Below are 22,412 nucleotides of genomic sequence, written 5' to 3'. Positions count from 1 at the left end.
GCTGCCACTGGGTAGGAAGCACTGCTGGAGCTTGATGTGACCTGGGAGAAAAGGAAGCATAAGGAATGGCAATAGAAATGTCTCATTAATTAAAAAAAATGGTGCCTTGCACACACAGACACACACACACACACATACACACACAACTAAATGTTTGCTTTTGACTCATAAATACTACTAATTATACAATCCTGGTTGTCCTGGAACTTACTGTGTAGACCAGGCTGTTCATGAACTCACAGAGATCCTCCTACTTCTGTTTACCAACTTCTGGGATCAAAGGTGGGCACCACCACACCTGGCTATAAATAGTACTTTTGAACATCTTTAATTATATATTAGACTCAGAACCCAGCGTTTACAATAACGTTTTTCACTTTATAGGATAACCCTTTCTTAATTTTTGGCCTGCTTTATTAAGTTTAGTCATCCCAGTTTAATGCCAATTAAGAGGAAGTACAGTTTAAATTAATGGGAAATTTACAACACAGGCCTTTTGAGGGTTTTTGTATGTATGTACGCATCATATATCTAACAGTCTTTCTGTAAGAAAGAGTAGAAGGTGTATCATTATGGAGCTCAGGCTGGCTGGCCTTGAACTTGTGATCTTGCTTTAACCTCCAGGTGCTGGGATACAGGCATGTGCCACTGTGCCCAGTTACAATCTGTTTTAAAAATAAGATAATATTAAATAATATTTAGGGCTACATTATATATTCCATCCTGTATGTTCTCATACTCTTGCTTGCATTTTGATACCCTCATCATCAGCCTTAATTAACAGGAGGAAGAAATGAAATATGGGGAGTGCAGCGAAGGGGACGCCGCCCAGGACAGGGCAGGAGTGGACTGTGACGTGCCGGGCTTCAGAGAGTTAACCAACTCGGAATTAAAAATGAGCAAAGAAAAACTCTATGTGTACTGAACCTGCACAAACAAGCTTCTGTCATTGCTCTTGACACAATGTAGGACTGCAGCTGCTTACATAGTGTTTACATTATATTTGGTATTGTCCAGAGATGACTCAATGAAGATAAAAGGACATCCTCAAAAGCTGTGCTGTCTTCATAATGACATTGAACATCCAGTAATTTTGTTATGTTTGAAAAGTGTGAGTCAGACCCGCTGGGCTCTGCAGGATAGCTCTGTGTCTAAGCTTCAAGCGAAGACTGTCGTGTCGTGTTCATTTAGGGTTCTGTGGCTTCTCTCCAGTGCTGCTTTGATTGTTTTGCTCTGCCATATGGACCAGACTGGGTTATTGATGTTTGTAGCTAACTGCTTATAGACTGCTCATCTCTTGGTCACGTGGCCTGCTCTTTGTTCCCCAGAGCATGCTTTAGAGCACCTTGATGCATGACAAGCCCTCCATGATTATTCGTAAATACTTATAACTTCATTTGTAAACAGTTGCAGTTTGATGCAGGCAGTTTACCTTGTCCTTAAAAATTACTTCAGCACAGCTGGTAAAATGTTTTCCCCCATGCAGTTAATTTACTTATAAATCCTTTTTTAAAATAAATGAGTAAAACTCGTTTTCATAAGTTATCAAATGGCTGGACCATAATGTGATGACATTTTATTATTGCTTCTCAAATGAAAGTCTTTAAGAAACATCTATGGAGATTATTCATCAAAGGATACTAATAAAGTAGCTACAGGATATGATTTTACTCATTTTAAGAATAATAGTTTTGCCAGGCAGTGGTGGCACATGCCTTTAATCCCAGCACTTGGGAGGCAGAGGCGCTTTTGTTTGCTAGATAGTATTCTCAGCACTGGCGATACATCTGTAAAAGAGAAGAGACAATAAGCAGAGTAAATAGGTATTTATATATTGCAGTCCACTATTTATTACCTGTTTATTATGGTGATAAGTGCTCGTAGAGATAAGTACCCTGAAGAAACAGGGTAAGCCGTTGGGGTACCCGTGGGTGTGGCTTTTAGTGAAAGGGGTTATGCAGATAGGCCTCACTGAGATAGATGGAAGCCAACACCCGAAAGGGGTCCCAGAGCAAATCATTGGGCTGTGTAGACAGAGAAAAGTACCACAGGCAGAAGAAGCGGCCAGGAAGAGCAGAGAAGCTAGCAAGGAGGGCAGTGTAGCTGTGAGGGTCAGCGTGGGACACGGCCAGAGAGGAAGCCTGAGGAGGGCAAGGCTCTACAGCGAGTCCTTGGCAAGATTTCCTCTGGGAGAAATAGGGCAAGATTTTATCGAGTAATTTTAGTGCGAGTGTTGGTAATAGGTGGTGTGATCCACAGGACAGAAGCAGAATGGCCACATAGTAGGTCTGATAGTGGTTGGAATCACGTGGAAAACAGGAGTGATAACTGGTTGGATTCTGACTATAACTGAAAACAAAGCTGTGAGTTTTCGAGTTTTCTGATAGATTAGATGGCAGGTGTGTGTGTGTGTGTGTGTGTGTGTGTGTGTGTGTGTGTGTGTGCGTGCGCGCGTGAGAAAGGAAATGCAGCTGGAGTGAATTCTGGACTTTTCGAATTCCCTCTCCCCACTGTTGGGCACTTCATCTAAGCTCCCTCCCATTGAGTCCTCGCCTCCCAGGTCTCTGGTACTTTCTAGAGGGTCCCCCCCCTCTGAGGTTGCATATTTCCATTCGTTCTGCTGGCCTTCTGGGCTCCTCTCCTGTCTCCCTTCCCAATACCTGATCCTGTTCCCCTTTTCTCCTCCCCCCTCCTCTCCTGCCCAAATCCTTCCCTCCTTCTGCCTCCCATGATTATTTTGTTCTCCCTTCTAAGTGGAATTGAAGCATCCTAACTTTGGCCTTCCTTCTTGTTAAACTTCATGCAGTCTGTGGGTTGTATCGTGGGTATTCTGTACTTTTTGGCTAATATCCACTTATTAGTAAATACATACCATGCATGTCCTTTTGGGTCTGGGTTACCTCACTCAGGGTGATATCTTCTTGTTCCATCCATTTGCCTTTGAAATGCATAATATCCTCATTTTTAATAGCAGAATAGTACTCCATTGTGTAAATGTACCACATTTTCTGTATCCATTCTTCCATTGTGGGAATCTGGCATGTTTCCATCTTCTGTCTATTACACATAAGGCTGCTATGAACATTGTGAAGCACATGTCCCTCTGGTATTTTTAAGTTAGGAAAAATACTTATTTGATTGTTAATAGTGGAAATAACTTAAGAGTAGAAAATTGATGTAGGAGAAAGTCCAACAATTGCTAGAAACATCCTTGAGTAAAACGAGGATGAATTTACTAAGCAAGTATGGAGACTGGTCTTATGGGCATTGATTGTTCATCTATAACAACAGCTGGGAAAATTGAATATATACAGATAAGCATGCTCATAGAAGATATATGTGGTGGGTGAAATTATGAAAATTGGCCTGCAATTGATCTAATTTCCCAGTGTAGCAGGAAAATGAGATTTTCTACCAACTTAAGAATGAGGATCAGCAGAAATATAGTGAGGGTTTTGAGGGGAATGGCACATACAGGGAGAGAAGAGAGTTTGAGGGGAAGAGAGATGGGTTGGAATGGCACATACAGGAGAGGAAAAAGCGCATGGCTAGGGGGATACCATTGTTGCTGAGGAGCCTGAATCAAAAGTGAAAGCAGGCTATGTTGCTGAAGTTTATCTCAGAGTCATGCTCAGCTACAGGAGCATCCTGCAGATTTGGTGGAGGATGAATTCTAATTAGCAATTAGAGCTGACAAGCAGGAAGAGGTGATAAAGGGGCAAATGAATTAAGGACAGAAGCAAGGGAGTGGTTGTAGCAATTGCCTGTGGAGTTTAAGTTGGACCAGGAAGGTAGACAGACATCATGGAATAAAGGACAGAGAAAGTAGGTAGAATAATCAGAGTGAAGGGCAGAGGGTTCTGGGTGTAGTGAAAGAAGGGGTGGACAGGAAAGAGTAGCGGTCCAAGAATGTATTGCAAGCATTGTACCTATTAGACAGTAGGCTGGAGCTCATGAGAGTAAGCAGTGGAGGTGAGTTCACAGAACGTAAGCACCGTGCTGTCAGAGGGACATCATGAAGGGCAGGAGTTTATCTTATCAGTGGAAGGGCACATATTAGCAGCAGTCCAGAGTCCAAGCTAAGTACTTCACAGCATAAGATAACTACTCTCTACAAGTCTAAAGATTGTGCTGCTTAATTACAGACCAGATTATTTAGTTGTGTATTTTTGTATAATGTGGCAAAATAGAATGAGAATTACATGAATGTATCTAGTTTATAATAGGTATCAGCAGCCATTTATGAAGAAGAACAGTCATTCCATAAGATACTTATTCTTCACAAGTGTACCTTTAAATCATACCATCAAAACTTTCAGTGCCTAGGGATTGAGAGATGGTTCAGCAGTCAAGAGCACTTACTGTCCTTGCTGAGGACGTGGGTTTCCAGGACCTACATGGGTGGGCTCACAACTGCCTCTAAATATAGCTCCAGGGGGTCTCTCATGCCCTCTTCTGACCTCCATGGCTATCTGCATGCATATTGTACACATAAAAAACATTAACATGCCCTATCAGCCAATTAAGTGTGCATTCATCAAAGTATTAAGGAAATACCAATCAAGAGAACAGCCAGTAGAGCTGTGTGGAGCTCCTAGAACTCACCTCAGAGATTCCTTGTCACGTCTTTGTGTCCTCCACAGTCTAGCTGTGAGCTGTTCCTACAGCACACCTGACACCAGTTTGTGAATATTGTACTTACCAGAACCAGTTGTTTGCCCTCAGATCTGTTTGGGCCAGTATGCTTGTTATTGTAATTATATACATTAATTAAAATAGTACACATACTCATGAAATAAAAATGAGGGAGGAGACTTGTTTTTGTATGACCTAAGCTAAATGTTTTGGAAAGATTCTAATAAATTAGGTGAGAATGAGGCCACTGTGATGGAGAGGGCACTGTGCAGTCACTGTTCTCTAAGCTTTCCTTTCCCTACTTTGTAAAAAGCACCTACGTACCTACCTACCTACCTACCTACCTACCTACCTACCCACCTACCTACCTACCCACCTACCCACCTACCCACCTACCCACCTACCCACCTACCCACCTACCCACCTACCTACCTACCTACCTACCTACCCACCTACCTACCTACCCACCTACCTACCTACCTACCTACCTACCTACCCACCTACCCACCTACCCACCTACCCACCTACCCACCTACCCACCTACCTACCTACCTACCTACCCACCTACCTACCCACCTACCTACCCACCTACCTACCCACCTAGCTTGCTTTTATTTATTTATTTATTTATTTATTTATTTATTTATTTATTTATTTATTTCCATAACAGAAATAAGACTCAGAGCCTTCTTCACACATGCTAGACAAGCATTCTGCTACTGTGCTTTATATATATATATATAAATAATCTCCAGCCTTTTGTGAGATCTTGCTCTTTATTAAAAAGTAAAAATAGATTGCTGCACTTAGGTGTGGTTCCCCCAAAACTACTCAGCTCAGGAGAAAAAGCATGCATTAGAGATTGGTGAATTAATGTACATTTGTCTGCCTGCTGCCTGCCTGCCTGCCTGCCTGCCTGCCTGCCTGCCTGCCTGCCAAGGCTGACTTGGGATTCTTTTTAACTGTGTCATGGGAGGTCTTATGAAGACATTTTCATTCAAGCATACCATGTACTTTGGCCAAACCATTTTCATTGTCTATTCTGCATAGTTCTCTTCCTTTCCCAGATAGCTGTAATCCTACTTTCATGTTATATATAAATTATTTAATACATAATTTTAAGCTAAATGTCACATTTCAGGTTTGTCCTGTCCTTAATGATTTCCTTCTTTTACTGACATTTCCCACTGATATAGTGACTACAAATCTAAACACGGAAAGCACTACGAGATTTAACATAGCTGGGAAATCACATTTTCATTTTGTGTGACATGTTATTATTTTGTTTGCCTTTTTGTTTTAAAAACTGGCCTAATTTTTTTTTTTTTTGATTTGTTTTTCGAGACAGGGTTTCTCTGTGTAGCCCTGGCTGTCCTGGAGCTCACTTTGTAGACCAGGCTGGCCTCGAACTCAGAAATCCACCTGCCTCTGCCTCCCAAGTGCTGGGATTAAAGGCGTGCACCACCACGCCCGGCAAAACTAGCCTCATTATATTTATCAAATTTCCAAAGTCATCTCCACTGTGCTGCCCAGTCAAGGTGTGTGTGTGTGTGTGTGTGTGTGTGTGTGTGTGGTGTGCAGTTTTCCAAGTGCTGCAGCCTATGAGACGCTGGGTCAGCTTTCCTGTTCTCACACTTTCAGGGCTGGCTCCCTTTGCCATCAGGGCCAGCTCCACTGTGTTGCCCAGGTAAGGCACAGGGCCCCCTGTCCCAAGCTATAACCAGTGAGGAGGCAAGGCCAGCCATTCTCTCAGGTCCGGTTCGCCTGACTCCCTGCAGGTGGTGAGGGGAAAAGGGAGAGCATCATCTCTCACCCCCGGCCCCTCTACCAGAGACAGCCTAGTCTGTTGCCTAGCTGAGGTGAGGGACCCACTCTCACAGTGCTGTAGCCTGTGAGGGGCAGGGACAGCTCATATGCTTTCCTGCCTCCAGGTCAGATCTCCAGCTGCCTCGGGTGGGAAGGGGACGAAGGGATACCTCCCCTCGATGCCCAGACCATCTCATGGCAGAGGAGTGACTGGGCCCAGCTCTTCCTCACTCAGGCCCTCAGGGCTGGCTCACCTGTTCCCCCACCACCAGGGCCAGCTCTACTGTACTGCCCGGGAAGGTGAGGGGCTATAACTCTTGAGTTCTGTAGCCAGTGAGGGGCAGGGCCAGCTCTTCCAACTGCTGCAGGGTGTGAGGGGCAGCCTTGCTCTCCTGAGCTCAAGACCCTGTGGGGAGCTTTCCCCACTGCTGGATGTGAGGTGAGATGAGGTGCCACTATCCAGCTGATTTGTGGCACAGTCAGCTGTCCCATACTCATACCCTGGAGGCCAGCTCACCCATATTCCTGCCCCCAAGCCCAGGTTCAGAATACTAGACCAGCTTTTCAGAGAGCTGCAGCCAGTAAGTAGTAGGGCCAGTTATGCACAGGTCCTGGACATGTGGCTGCTCTGACCAGGGACATCCCCATGTTCTCTAGTGGTAATATGAACCATTGGTTGACCTATGGCACTGTGTAGCCATGGACTCAGACATGGCCTCCAGCAGCAGCTAGGGCTGGGACATTACCATGGCCCCAGGTGGCAGGGCTGGCCACTCACAAGGCTACTACTCCACCTTCACGTCTCCAGTTCCATTTCTCTCCATAATGCTCAGACTGTTCGTATCTCTTTCCCAGCTCTCCACCACATACTTGCATATTGTGCTGGCTCCTGTTGCAGGCTCCCATGAGGCTTGTGGGCTCCTAGGTGACATCCTCTGTCCTGCTACATGGCATAGTGGCAAGCAGGTGTTGATGGCCACATGTGCTGTATGCTGGAGGCTGGCACGGCAGTTGGCAGGTTTCTGTCTTTCTCCTGCACTGAGCTGTCTGGATTTGATTTGATTTTTATGAGTCCTAGGCATAAAGCAGCTTTGGTCATCAAGCCAGGCATCAGGCTAGCGTGAACAAAGGACTGTCATGTGCTCCTGCCTGATAGAACACCAGCACCACCAACACGGTGTCTCTGCCCGTTGCTGGGGTCGGGGAGGCCTCCCTTGCCTTTTCATCTACACAGTTACTCGTCATCCCAGAGCTCACTGGCAGGCTAGGGTGGCTGGCCAGTGAGCCCTAGGGATCTGTCTGTCCCTGCCTCTCCAGCACTGAGATCACAAGTAGGCACCAAGGCACTTAGCTTTTCATGTGGGTTTCTGAGCTCATGACTTTATTGTCTACTTTAATTTGCTGTAGAAGAAGCTTAAGTTTAGTGTATTGTGGGAACTAACTGTAGTTTCTGGAAATGAGTATTTTAGATTTGAATCTTTCATTCTGTACTGGTTCTAGCATGCAAGACCAGTGTGTGTAGGTAAGACTCGGAAAATATTATATAACCTCTCTAGGCTTTAGTTTTCTCATTTATAGTAGGGATAATAATAAAACATATCACACAGAAAGTTGAGGATTCAGCAAAACTCTGGGATTGAGCATGTCAGGAGCACTTAGCCTGCTCCGAGTTGTGAAAGAGATGAAGCAGAGTGTGGTGGCATCTGCCTATAGTCCCAGATCCTTTGCACACTGAGGCAAAAGAATAATTTGAGTCTGGAGTTTGAGGGCAGCCTAGGATACACAGCCAAGACATTGTCTCAAAAAAGAAAGTTGTGAGGAATCTGGTTTGGAGGGGAAACATTATCTTGGGCACTGCTCACCGAGTGGTGGATGGGAAGAGAGAGAAGAAAGAGGGCAAATGGAGGAAGTGACACTTAGTGGATCGGCAGCCATTTGGATGGGATTATAAGGATTTTGCCAGCTGGCTGTTGGATGTTCTCATGTATTGTCTCATCAGTGTTGGGATGACAGGAAAGAGGAGTGCAGGGCAAAAAAAGGGCAGAAAGATAATATGGCTGGTTTCTGGCATTTGAATGTGAAAGGCCTGTGGGACATGCCAGTTTATAGTAGGTATAAACTTAACATGCACATAAATAGATGCAGCCTTCAGAAAGACTTCTAAACCAAGCAGCAAGAATGCCCAGCATCGCCTATGTGGGAAAAGAGCTATGTGTGCTGTTGTTTCATTGAATGCTTTATTCTGCTTCTCTCTGCAGCAGTGGACACAGCCGTGTCTTGATGGATTGATCATGTATGGTTGCTCCTCAGGCATCTATCTTAAATGGGTTTTTGTCCATAACTTTTTTTTTCAGTTTCAGTCTGTAAATGTTACTTCTTTGGATTTTTGGATTTTACTATGTGCAAAGAAACTTGTAATTATTTTTTTTTAAGATCTATTTATTTATTTATTTATTTATTTATTATATGTAAGTACTATAGCTGTCTTCAGACATACCAGAAGAGGACATCAGATCTCATTATGAATGGTTGTGAGCCACCATGTGGTTGCTGGGATTTGAACTCAGGACCCCTTTGGAAGAGCAGTCAGTGCTCTTAACCGCTGAGCCATCTCTCCAGCCCCGAAACTTGTAATTCTTGTTATAGTATTCAACATCAATGTTTCAAAATGATTCTTAGTACAAATGATTCCCTTTCATTGTTCTTTCCCTATGTAGGACCTGATGCAACAGAATGGGATTGGCTATGTGTTAAATGCCAGCAATACCTGTCCAAAGCCTGACTTCATACCTGAATCTCACTTCCTGCGAGTGCCTGTGAATGACAGCTTTTGTGAGAAAATCCTACCATGGTTGGACAAGTCTGTGGATTTCATTGGTATGTAGCTCAAGACAAGGTACAAGCCCTTTGAATCATACATACATACATACATACATACATACATACATACATAGTGTCACAGATAGGTATAGCTACCCCCTCCCTTTTTGTCTTTTAGAGATTTCAAGTCTGGAAACAGCACATGATGTTGCTAACTTATTTAATGGTCAAGCTGATGTGTGCTATGCTTTCCCTAAGGGATTGGCCTGTGAACTGCTAGCTAACTTTTAACAGCACCAAGGTTAAAGCTTTGCAGGATCTATGATTATGTGTTGCAAGTATTTAACAATCAGTTAAGCTTTCAAAAATATCCCTCCCTCTCCCCTACTTTTTAGATCTCTGAAACTTTGATGAACCTGGCTGTTATTTTTCTTTCTTATTGCTGTGATTTTCTTGGGAAAAGTTAGGTCCTGTGAAAACACCCAATACATTTGAAGGCCTTTGATGTGTTACAAGATTTTCTGAGCCTCAGTTCATGCAGCAGTAGTTTCAAGTATTTAAGTCCAGTGAAATTCCAGCACTTGCACATGCAGGAGCCATAACAGAGGTTAGTCTGTATCATACTGTGCTCTGCTTTGGCCTCATCGGGAGCCTCCCTTCCTCACAGTGCTGCGACCTAGTGCTGCATGCCACATTATCTGGTAACTTGGTGGTTTGTACTTGGATGTGAAGGCTGGCAGAGGAGACGTGAGCAGCAAGATGAGATGTGGCCACTTCTGTTCCATGCAAGAGTGTCTTGTGGTTTTCCTCCAATAGGGACACAGCTCCATAATTAAATCTTGTGAATTAGTTATTGTAATGAAAAAGAAAGGACCAGGGCTCAGCTGGGGTTGGCTCATCAGTTCAGAGCACTGGCTACTCTTCTGGAAGAGGCAGGCCCAATCCCAGCCCCTGTGCGCTGGCTTAAAACTAGCTGTGACTAGAGTTCCAGGAGATCTGACACTCTCTCCTGTCCTCTTCTGGCAACACAGACATATTAATATTTCACAGATACACATGTAGGCAAAATACCCATAGACATAATTTTAAAATTTTCCCCATAAAAAACAAAATTAGGTATGTTAACCCTGGTAACATTTTTCGCTTCAGGTAATTCTGATATAGTTCTTGTTGTGGTTGTGGTTCTTCTCCTTCTCCTCTCTCTCTTATTTTTTTTAGAACTTCAGTTTTCCAGAAATTTCTGTCATCAAATTGAACTTGTTCTTTAAAATGCCTCAAGATTAAAAGCTATAACAGTTCACATTAAAGTAATCATAGAGAAAATTCTTCATCCTGATACTTTCTCACTGTACCTCTGAGTATATCTAGCATAGCATTAGATTTCTAGCCCCTAAGAAGGCAGACAGTTGTGATCAATGTTCCCATTGGATGCCATGTTGATTCAGAGGCATGATCCAAGCTCCTGCTCTCTCTCCATGGTTGCTTCCTTGGCTCCTGCTCAACCCCACCCCACCCCCAAGTCCACGAATCTGTACTGAGGCAACAGAGAGACTTGATTAAAAGGATGGACTTTGGAGCCAAACTTTGAGTCCTGCCTCCCTGGTTATCAGTTAAGCGATTGTGTGTATCTAACATAAAACTCTTAAAACTCTCTTGAGCATGTTTCCTGAAAAAAAGGCTGGGTAACACACCTGCTTTGTATGAAGAGCATGAAGATTAAAGCAGACAGTCTCTAGGCAGCGAACCTTTGCAGAGTACTCAGCTCAGAGTTAGCTCTGAGGACGTGCTCACCTCTTTCTGTTTTCTGCTCCTCTCTCTGACACGCTCCTGCTGGGCTGGCCTCATCCTTTGGGCTCAAGCACTCCTCCTGAGTAGTAGGGACTCTAGGCACAGGTTACCCTCACTGACTAACGGATATTTTAAAGAGTACCACGAAGACTTTTTCCTGTCTCTCCTCAGCTGAACTGTGCTCTGACCTCCCTGGCCATCGCTTCCTTTTCAAGCCCTGACACCTCGCTCTTAGCAGGCCCTCAGTCTTCTCAGCCTTCTCCTTTGCTTTAGTTTATTGTTGTGGCAATGTTTCTGTCCCTAAACATTGCTTTGAATTCCTGTAGTACTAACTTGATGTTATTTCCAGTTTCACCATCTCTGACTTCTTATTCGTCACTCCAGAACTAGCAGAGTCTCCTTAATTTCCTACGCAAGAAGATGGCTCTTAGCCTAGCATTACCGAGAGTCATCCTACATACCACACACACACACACACACACACACACACACACACACACACACACACACACACACACATGCACACGCATGCACGCTGGCACATACACGTATGTCCCTACTTTTGCAGCCACCTCCCCTTATTTCTTCCATGGCTTGTGAGTGCCAGCTCCAGCAGACTGCCTTCTGAGCCTGCTCAGTACTGACAGGGCTCTCCTCTCATGGTTCTTTCCTCTCTACCAGGTCTTTGTGTGGGACTTCTGTTCCAAGGCATGGGCTAGCACTCAGTCTGTCAAGACCTACGTGCTAATGAGCCCGCTCTAGAATAAGCACTTTTATATTTAATTAAAGACACTTATCAGATGAATTGTGGCTATAAAAAAAACAAAACAAAAAAAAAAACTCAGTATGAACACAATACAGAAAATTGAAAGGGGAAGGAAGCCCACCATCAACGCTGTAGTGCGTATTCTGTCAGGGTTTTAAAACAGCGTTTGTCTTCTTACTTGTATGTATTAAGTAGAGGCACACACAGGCAAGCAGACATGTGACGTGGTGCATTTCTGGAGGTCAGAGGACACTTTGGAGAGTCAGGTCTCACCTGCTTGGAAGTACCGGCTCTTTGTGAGGCGTCACTGCTGCTCGGGCGGCTGGCTGTACAGCTGTCACTTTTATTTCTTTGCAACATCCTTCAAAAGTTTTAGTTTCATTGTTACTATGGTTGTGTGTACATGATACATGTGTGTGGGCACACATGTGCCACCATACATGGAGGCCAGAGGACAACTCATTCAGCTCAGACAGCAGATACTTCTGTCTGCTCAGCCTTCTTTCCATTTCTCTCTCTTTTTTTTTTTTGTTTAAATAAATTGCTTTTTAAAATATGTGCGGGGCTGGAGAGATGGCTCATCAGTTAAGAGCTCTGACTGCTCTTCCAGAGGTTCTGAGTTCAATTCCCAGCAACCACATGGTGGCTCACAACCATCTGTAATGGGATCTGATGTCCTCTTCTAGAGTATCTGAAGATAGCTACAGTGTACTCTCACATACATTAAATAAATAAATATTTTAAAATATGTGCCAGATACTATTAACTGCCTGCATAAAATATGCTAGTATTCAATACGTTGAGGACTGTGAGAACAGGACCATGTTCTTATACTTTTTTAAAAGATAATTATCATTTGAAATTTTTTTTTAGATTTATTTTTATGCCTGTATTACCTGTGTATATGTTTGGTGCCTGAGGATGTCAGACAAGATCATCAAATACATAGATCTGGAGTTACAGACAGTTGTGAGTTGTAGTGTGGGTGCTGGGAGCCAAAACTCCAGCAAGTGCTCTTAACCACTGAACCACCTCTGCAGCCTCAGATCATTACTAGCAATAATAGGAGATAAATTCAAAATTAAGAAAACTGAAGCCACGGGGTTTTAGGATGTGTGCTGGAATCGGATGTGGAACTTTTCCAGCGACAGGCGGTGCTCTGCACGCTCTTCTCCCCAGCCTTCCAGTCCTGCTTCTCATCAGGATTTGGAGCAGCTCCCAGCTTCCAGCTAGGGGCTGGGGTCCACACACACACACACTCATGCATACACACCAAGAGGACCAAAGTTGGAGAAGAGCCAAATAACAGGGACAGTATAATGTTGGGACATAAAATCAGAATTGCTTTGAGCCTTTCAGCCAATGAAAAGAGAGACAGACTACTGAGTAGAAGGTAATAATGTGGGCAGTTGATGTCAGCATACTATGAGTATGTGTAGGCTGTGTGCTTTGTGTGTTAGCCTGCCCTGTGTGTCAGTGTGGATTGTGTTCACTCTTTCCTGTTTGGCTCCCTTGTCTAACAGAAATGCTGCTTGCTGATTACTCTTAAATTATTTAGTATGCAATGAGTAATAAACTACATTTACTAGAAGTCTGTATCACAGGCTGCGAGGTTGGAGCAGCTCTGTATTGTTCAGTATGCAGTGCAGGTTCCTTGTATTCTGATAATTTTTAAGAATGTTAACCTTGTCTGGTGGTAGTCCACACATTATTCCCAGCACTCGGGAGGCAGAGGCAGGTGAATGTCTTGAGTTTGAGGCCAGTTTGATCTACAGAGTGAATTCCAGGACAGCCAGGGCTACCCTGAGAAACCCTGTTTGGAAAAACAAAAGACAAAACCAAAATGATCTTAACCTGAGTTTTGACTATAACACAAATGAAAAGGATAGATTTGGCTCCATGACAACAACTTTAAGCTGGGCACATGTGTCGTAGTTGAGGGTAGAGTCTGTCGTGGACTTGCTTACAATGGTGTTGCTTGTAGGCTGTCTGGGCTGTCATCTGCTCCTCCATGTGCGCGCTGAAGCTCCTCAGCAGCAGAGAGGGCAGCGCCCCCTGGATCTCCCTGGCTTGCTCCTAATGGTGTCCACAAGTCTCAAACTCTTGCTTCCTATTAGAGAACTCTGCTCTAGCATGGACATGTTTTCGAGTTAAGCAAATAGCTGGGCAGACAGTCAGCCTTTAGGTGCTTCCTGTCCAAGCGTGAGGACCGGAGTTTGATTCCCAGAATTCATGTAAAAATGATGGGTTTGGTGGTGCTCGCTTGTAATCCAGTACTGGGGAGGCAGAGACAGGAGGCTGCCCCAGCCCACTACCTTAGTCTACTTGGTGAGCTCCAAGCTCGTGAGGCACTTTGTCATACCTGGGGAGTGACAACCGAGGTAGACCTCTGGCTTCCCTCTACTTGCATTCTTACACATGCATTACATGGCAAAAAAAAAAAAAAATTGAAATAAGAGCCCAGCAATCTGAGGTAGTAACCCATTCATTGCTTATTAATAATCCCTTTAAACCTTAATGGCTCATGATATGTTACTAGTGAGAGAACTACCCTTCCCCTTCCCCCTGTAAACAATAAAGGATAACTAGGAGGCTATGTAGGTAAGATCTGCTTTGAAGTTTCAGGTGAAGACACCGACAGTAACACTCAGAGTAATGGCCAGTGCAAGATTCCCTTGCTGAAAAAATCCCTAGTGACTTTTCTTAAATTTGCTCCCACAGAGAAAGCAAAAGCCTCCAATGGCTGTGTGCTTATCCACTGCTTAGCTGGGATCTCTCGCTCCGCCACTATTGCTATTGCCTACATCATGAAGAGGATGGACATGTCTCTAGATGAGGCTTACAGGTAAGGACAGGAGCACGGCTTATGGGACTTGCTTTCATTTTCCCTGAAACAGAAAGAGGTAGGAAGGTGGGTGACCAGACGAACGTAGACAAAGCTGATTTTGGTCACACACATCACAGGTTCCTGGTGACTCATGGCCTTGCAGAGACTGAGGAAGAGTTGGCTCTGCTTAGCTTTCATTCTTCTAACATGTGGAGTCCCTCCTCGGCTCTTTTTAGTAACAGACCAGGAAAGCTTATCCTTTCCCTCAATAGAGAAGCATGACCTTTTCTGATTGACAAGGCCACAGAGGCTGCTCTGCTGGACTGGACTGCAGAGATGGAAAAGCCAGGTACACTCGTGGATAAAATCTGAGGAAAACTGCCGTCCTGTCTAGTTGGCCAGATTTTACAGGTAGTAGTTTTGCCTAGGCTGCCCTCTCCTTCTATCTCAGGAAAGGACAAAAAGTGGCAGGATTGCTGAGGACTTGTGTCTTCTTTGGTGACAAATGAGACTGAGTTCTCTCTTATGCCTCTGTTGTATGCTCTGTTGACAAGAAGTGGTTGTGTCACATAAGAAAAAGAATAAGAATATAGATGCATGCACCATGTTAGCTTCTTTTGATATTTGAGTTTCTCAGAATGTAAATTCTGGAACAATGACACGAGCTGCTTAGGCAGTCTGTCTTCCTGGGTGCCGGGAGGGGTAGGTAGATCGGTCCTCTTTGTACAATGCTTCTCTCCAATTAGGCTATGTCCCTGTGTCCTTCTGCTTAGGTTGAAGTCAGGTGGGAAGGCTCACATTCTTATATCCCATTACAGTTTTACTGTGTGAGTTTTCAAGATGGATTTAGACACTCATTAGTCCAAGGTTTGAATCCCGCTTCATTGTTGAGTGAACTTAAGGACTTTGCGCCTGATATAGATGAAGCAGGTTAAGGACTGAGTAATTCAGTCCAGCAGCACAGTGCTTAGCATCCAGAGGTCACTTTGTAACGGATTTTTCTAACATTGTGAATATAAAAAGAAATCCAGAACTGGGTGCTCTGACACTGTGCCATCTGGTGCCATCCGTCTCCTTATGGGAAGTCTTGAGATGTGAGTGAGTATGGACGTTGGAGAGGGAATCCTGGGATGCTGAAGCTGATGAGGGGCTTAGCCTTGCTGTGCTGCTGGGTGTGGCAGGGAGCAGGGCATTTCCTGGGTTCAGCAGAATCCTCTTATCAACTGCACAGGAAGCCTTGGCTTCTTGGAAACAAGGAGCCTAGAGAATCCCCTCTAGCGGGCACCCACCATGCCACAGCACCCTGATAAGGTGTTCTCCACCTCAGTGCTGGAATTGTACGTGAGTTCTCTTCCAGCACCCTGAGAAGGTGGAGTAGTGTCCCGTCCCACGTTCTCTTACTAGCTTCAAGACAAAGTGCAGTTGTAAAACTCAGGGGTTTTGCTTTGTCCTCTCTATAGATTTGTGAAAGAAAAAAGACCTACTATATCTCCGAATTTTAATTTTATGGGCCAACTCATGGACTATGAGAAGACGATTAATAACCAGACTGGAATGTCAGGGCCAAAGAGCAAACTGAAGCTGCTGCACCTAGACAAACCCAGTGAGCCCGTGCCTGCAGCCTCAGAGGGCGGATGGAAGAGTGCACTGTCTCTCAGTCCACCCTGTGCCAACTCGACCTCGGAGGCATCAGGGCAAAGGCTTGTGCATCCTGCAAGTGTGCCCAGCTTACAGCCGTCACTCTTAGAGGACAGTCCGCTGGTACAGGCGCTCAGTGGGCTCCAGCTGTCCTCAGAGAAGCTGGAAGACAGCACTAAGCTCAAGCGTTCCTTCTCTCTCGATATCAAATCTGTTTCATATTCAGCCAGTATGGCCGCGTCCCTACACGGCTTCTCGTCAGAGGAGGCTTTAGACTACTACAAACCTTCTGCCACACTGGATGGGACCAACAAGCTCTGCCAGTTCTCCCCCGTTCAGGAGGTATCAGAACAGAGTCCAGAGACCAGCCCGGATAAGGAGGAGGCCCACATCCCCAAGCAGCCCCAACCTCCCAGGCCTTCTGAGAGCCAGGTCACACGCTTGCACTCAGTGAGAACCGGCAGTAGTGGGTCCACCCAGAGGCCCTTCTTCTCGCCACTGCATCGGAGCGGGAGTGTAGAGGACAATTACCATACCAACTTCCTTTTTGGCCTTTCCACCAGCCAGCAACACCTCACCAAGTCTGCAGGGCTTGGCCTCAAGGGCTGGCACTCAGATATTCTGGCTCCCCAGTCCTCTGCCCCCTCCCTGACCAGCAGTTGGTATTTTGCTACGGAGCCTTCACACTTGTACTCTGCTTCAGCCATCTATGGAGGCAACAGCAGTTACTCTGCCTACAGCTGTGGCCAGCTGCCCACTTGCAGTGACCAAATCTATTCTGTTCGTAGGCGGCAGAAGCCTACTGACAGAGCTGACTCGAGGCGGAGCTGGCATGAAGAGAGCCCCTTTGAAAAGCAGTTTAAACGCAGAAGCTGCCAAATGGAATTTGGAGAGAGCATTATGTCGGAGAACAGGTCCAGGGAGGAGCTGGGCAAGGTGGGCAGCCAGTCCAGCTTCTCCGGCAGCATGGAGATCATCGAGGTCTCTTGAGAAGACCTCGTCGCTTCTGTTGACAGTTTTGTTTCCTGTTCACAAAAAATAGTCCCTGTAAATCTGAAATATGTATATGTACATACATATATATTTTTGGAATATAGAGCTACGGTATAAAAGCAACAGATGGATCAACACAGTTGTTCTCTCAGCACCTGCACTGAGAATAGCTAACTCTCAGAAAAGATTGGAAGGGTAGATGTTAGAATTCTCCCAGCCAGGAGAAGAGATTTGGTTCAGTGAATTGCACATCTTCTTGTTCCTACAAAAGCAAGGGTTTTGTTTGTTTGTATGTTGTTTGTTTTTAATGTTAGAGGGCAAAATCCCTCCCATTTTCACGTGCAACAGAGGTCTCAGAACTCATCTCTGTCCAGGCCCTTCCCTAGTGCACCTTAGCGCTAAGACTGAGCCAGCTGTGGGTCAGGTGGGAAGACCCTCCCTCTAATGGTAACTCCAAGGGAAATGATCCTGTCTTAAGCTGCGTAATAAACCCAAACTTGATTGACAGCTGAAGGATACGGACATCATTCTGCTGGATGAACTATTTAGGAGCCTTGCCTAGATCTACTTATAACCAATCCAGTACCTCAGACAAGACATTTGGGGCCATCACCACTACCATGTCTAGTAGACCATTTTCTAGGCATTGTGAATAAGTAGGTAACTTGTCACTTTCCAGACTATGCACAAAATCCCAGTGGGCCTGTTGCCCATGTAACCCTCCTGTCAGCTTGAATGAAGAGGGGAAACCAACTAGAGTTTAGCTTCGCCAGAGATTGGGCAGTCAGATAGCTTAGAGACTTAAGCCAGGGATGGAACACTGAACAGTCTCCCTCCCTCCCTCCCTCCCTGTAACATAAGAATTCTCTTTAGTGGGATTGTTACTTCTTCACTTGGCCACAGACCTGGTTTAGAGATAAGCATGAATCACTGGGCTTGGTAGCAGACCGACAGAACCTCAGGTTCTCACTTCTGTTTCGTGTCCTGGAATAAAACTATGGCAAGACTTGGGAAGGTAAAACCTGAAGCAGGAAATGGATTTCCTTGGCTTTTTTTCTCTATGGTATGCAACGAGGGTAATATTTCTAGAATCTTCTTAAACTTCCAAACTTAACCATGGGCTTTGGTAAGCAAGAACTAGTCAGAATAAAACATACTAGAAAGGTTAAGAGGGCGTTGTTGAATTTTGTTTAGTTTTGAATACAGGAAAGCTCTTTTCCAAAGCTATCCCAGCATGCTTTCCAGGGAAGGGGCATATCAGAGGGAAGGACCACAGTGGTGTCTTGGTCCCTGACATACAATCACTGTGTAGACTCAATCCTGGCAGCTGAGGATAGGAGATAAGAACAAGAAGTGTGTACACGATAGTCCATATCTGCCCTTAAACTTCCTGGCTTGAGTTGTATCCTCTAGAGTACGGTCCTCCTTACGGCCTTAATTCACTCACGTCAGCAGGGTGTGGGTGTGGGGTAGATGTTGTCATTGTTCTTTACTGTAAGTGTAGCTAGGGGCTGACTCATATCTCAGGTTTTTCTGTTAGTGAAATGGATGGTCCTTTGGCTAGGATGTGACTTACTGTTTCCTATACTGATTGCTGAAACCAGCATAGAGTGACGGTGGTTGGAAGCTGACAGGCTTGATTGTGAGGAGGATTAGGGGCCTCGTGAACAGACTGGGTCTGTACAGATAAGCTGTGTGTGGGCATAAGGTGAAGGTAGAGCAGATACTGCACAGGGAGCACGTTGCCACTCTTGGAGATTCTGTTCAGCAATCTTCTTAGATATATATCAAAATGTCTAAAGTTCTCAAAGCTTCACAGTAAATTTTGATACATTGTGTACACACACTTAAGTATGTAACAATCCACCTTCTTAAAATCTGGTCACACCGGTAAGATGTAATTTATTTAAGAATGAAAACAACGGCTCCAACATGAAGTATGTTCCAGAAGACTGGGGACTTGGCTTCAGTAGCTTCGGGCAGTGCGTTACCTAATGCCAGATGTCCTGTAGAGAAGTGCTCTCTGGACTGTGTGGCTGACAGTCATACACTACAGCTGTCAGTCCTTCGTCACTAATGTCGTATCAGTTCTTGGAATCACGACTACCATGCTGAAAGGGCTGCCTCTGAGGCACATTGTGGGTGGTGGTGGTTAGGTCTCCTCACGTAAGCACAGGGAAGTCTGTGAAGTCTACTGGGATGGTACAAAATGGACTCTGTGAGAAATGCTGGAAACCGTTCAGGCCGTTTATAAAGTTAGAGTGGAAAGACTATATAAATGTTTAATATGAATATCGTGTCCTTGAGTAAAAGGCAAGCTGTTGAATGGTTCACTTGTGCATCTCTCATTCTCAAGTGTCACGTATGTTAATATGATGAAATAAAATCAGAACTGGTACCTATTTGTACGTAAGTGTGAGACGTGGCTTCTCCTTGCAGATCCCACCCTCGGTGGGAACCACACTGTCACAGGACCACAAGTGACAGTTTTAACCATTTGGAGTGGAGGTGGCAGCTGATCCATCCATGTGTCATTCACATGGAGCAGAGACAGATGCCAGTCTGTGTTCCCTATGCCAAGCACACACTGAGGAAGCATTCCTACCTTCCTGACTTCAGGACACACAAAGACAGCTGCCTGCCTGTGCACCTACCACAAACAATTCCATAGTCCTTAAGGGAAAACAGGAGGGTGGCCTTTAAACAGGTTCTCAGAAGCTGAAATGAGGCTCAGGTGGTACAGTGCTTACCTCATATTCATGAGGCACTGAATTTGATCCCTAGCACTGTATAAACCAGACATGGTGAATGGTGGGAATCCCAGCACTCGGGGTATAAAGGTAGAGACTGCAGGAGTTTATGGTTATCTGTGGCTACACAGTGGGTAAGGAGGCCTGACTACTTAATGAGACCCCATTTCAATGGAAAGAAACTGTTCCCCATGTTATATATACCTTAGTGACATTTGATCATATGAGAAACTTAGCCTCACCAATTTAACCAGATGTACACACTAAAGAGGTCAAATAACGCAGTTGTCACTACAAGGCTGACAGAATGGCTCTAAAGGAAACCATGGCCCTGTGAGATAGCTCAGTGGGTAAAGGTGTGTGCCATACAAACCTGGCAGCCTGTTTTCAAGATCACTAGAACCCATGTCAAGATGGAAGAAAATAACCAATTCCACAACACTGTGTGAAACACACTCACACACACACACACACACACACACACACACACACACACACACACACACACGAGGGGGGGGGAGGGGAGGAGAGGCAGAAAGACTCCACTGAGACTGCTGCTGGGAATGTCGCTCAGTGGCAGAGTGCTTACCTGGCATGCAAGGCCCTGGGTGGGATTCCCTAGCACTTGAACCAGACACCACAAAATGAGACCATTCCTCTGCTCCAGCCTAAGGTGTTCCTGACACTCATTTCATCAAAGATTTACTCTGCACACAGTGTGGCTAGGTATCTAGATTCACAGTATATTTTATATTCCAAATTAACTGCTAAAAGAAGGCAAGTATATGTGCATATACATGAATATATATATAATTACTAATGATACAACTTTGAGGGAAACAAAGATATGTCTTGGGCTTTCTGTTCCTGTGATAAAACACCATGACCAAAAGCAAGCTGAAGAGGAAAGGAATTTTTTGCCTTACACTCAGTCTACCACTGAGGGTAGGAACTCAAAACAAGGCAGAGCCCTGAAGGCAGGAGCTGATGCAGGGGCCATAAGGGAGTGCTGCTTACTGGCTCGTTCTCTTATTGAACACAGGACCCAGGGTTGGTACTGCCCACAGTGAGTGAGCTGAGCCCTCCCCACATCAATCATCAGTCCAGAAAATGTACTTGTCTACAGGTTAATGGAGTGGAAGCATTTTCTCAATTGAAGTTCCCTCTTTGAAAAGGACTGTGCCAAATTGACATAAAAGTAGCCAGCAAACAATGAAATCTAAAACAGTGCCCTAAGTTAGTATAATAGCTTTGTGTGTATGTGTGTTGTTTTGTTATTGTTTTTGTTTTGAATATCAGGTTCCACTGTAGTCTAGATTATCCTTGAACTCAGTGCTTAGCCCAAGATGTCCTTGAATTTACAATGATCTTCCTGCTTCAGTCTTCTAATCACTGGGACTAGAAATGTACACCACCAGACTTCATTATCACTTGCTTTAACACCCACCACCCAACATGTATAAAAACCATAAAAAAACCCACATGCATATAAAACAAGAACGAAGGCCAGCTGCAACTGCCCTTCACTGTAGTAAGAGTGCTCTGTTTGTCCCTAAATACAGATAAGCACGTCTCAGGGAAGCAAGACAGCTTCTTAGAGGCACAGTGGGGCTCTGGTTTACAAAGCAAGGCGAGGAGGGAGGGAGGGACACCCTGGGAGCTTCCTGGCTAGGAAGGAGTACAGATGCCCTCCACATGCTGGGTGTGGTGGCATCTGTCTGCTACCATAGCACTTGGAGAAAGAGACTAGAACATCAGAAAGCCAAGATCAAACTCAGCTCAATATTGAGTTCATGAAACCTTATCTCAAGAACAAAAACAAATGACTAGAGGTAGAGCGCAGGCGTGACAGTAGATGGAAACGGGAGATTACTCTCTTCAAGGGCATTCCTGACTTACTCCCACCAGGCCCCATCTCTTAGGCTCCACCTCTTTCCAACAGTACCATTGTCTGGGGACTGGGCCTTTCATATTTATGGGCCTGTGAGGGGACATTAGCTTCAAACTAGTCCTGAGGTCCAGGGAAATAAAAAGCATTTACCAAAACTCAAGGAGAGAAACTTCCTTCCAGGACTCTCTGACAACTCCAGGCTGTTTCTTCATTCCATAACAACCTGTGCTGGCCAGATATGCCATAGAATACTGAGAGGCAGCATAACGGTGTTCTGATGTGTCACTCGGCTCTCGGAGCACTTTGGGAAAGGACTCCGGAAGCCCTCAGCTTCTCACAGCGGAGCCTTCATCCACGTGCCATGAGTGCTCAGAGAAGCAGCTGACACTAACTCCCAGGCTGCAGAACCCCAGCAGTTGTGGACAGGGTGGGACAGGGCCTGGCCCGTGCCTCCTTTCAGCCCCTTCTTCCAAGTCTCACAGGAATGTGTCTGATGCC

At 45.0% G+C, this 22,412-nt stretch overlaps 1 protein-coding gene across 4 annotated transcripts in view; it reads left to right on the top strand.

Moving 5' to 3' along the window:
• The window catches only part of Dusp16 (dual specificity phosphatase 16), a 91,596-nt gene extending 71,910 nt beyond the window's left edge, over positions 1–19,686 (top strand). For 2 of the 4 annotated variants that reach the window (XM_030255592.1, XM_030255591.1), the window contains 3 exons: positions 9,159–9,318; positions 14,537–14,660; positions 16,103–19,681. In XM_030255592.1, coding sequence (XP_030111452.1) covers positions 9,159–9,318; positions 14,537–14,660; positions 16,103–17,270 — 1,452 coding nt within the window. In that variant the 3' untranslated portion in view covers positions 17,271–19,681. Of the gene's footprint in view, positions 1–9,158; positions 9,319–14,536; positions 14,661–16,102 lie in introns of all 4 variants that reach the window. The other 2 variants (NM_001048054.2, NM_130447.3) reach the window with 2 other exon arrangements.
• Positions 19,687–22,412: the final 2,726 nt, after the last annotated feature.

This window comes from Mus musculus, chromosome 6, assembly GCF_000001635.26.
Source record: "Mus musculus strain C57BL/6J chromosome 6, GRCm38.p6 C57BL/6J".
Classification (NCBI taxonomy): Eukaryota; Metazoa; Chordata; class Mammalia; order Rodentia; family Muridae; genus Mus; species Mus musculus.
Note: the sequence above shows the minus strand (reverse complement) of the source record. Positions and strands in the feature narration are given on the sequence as shown.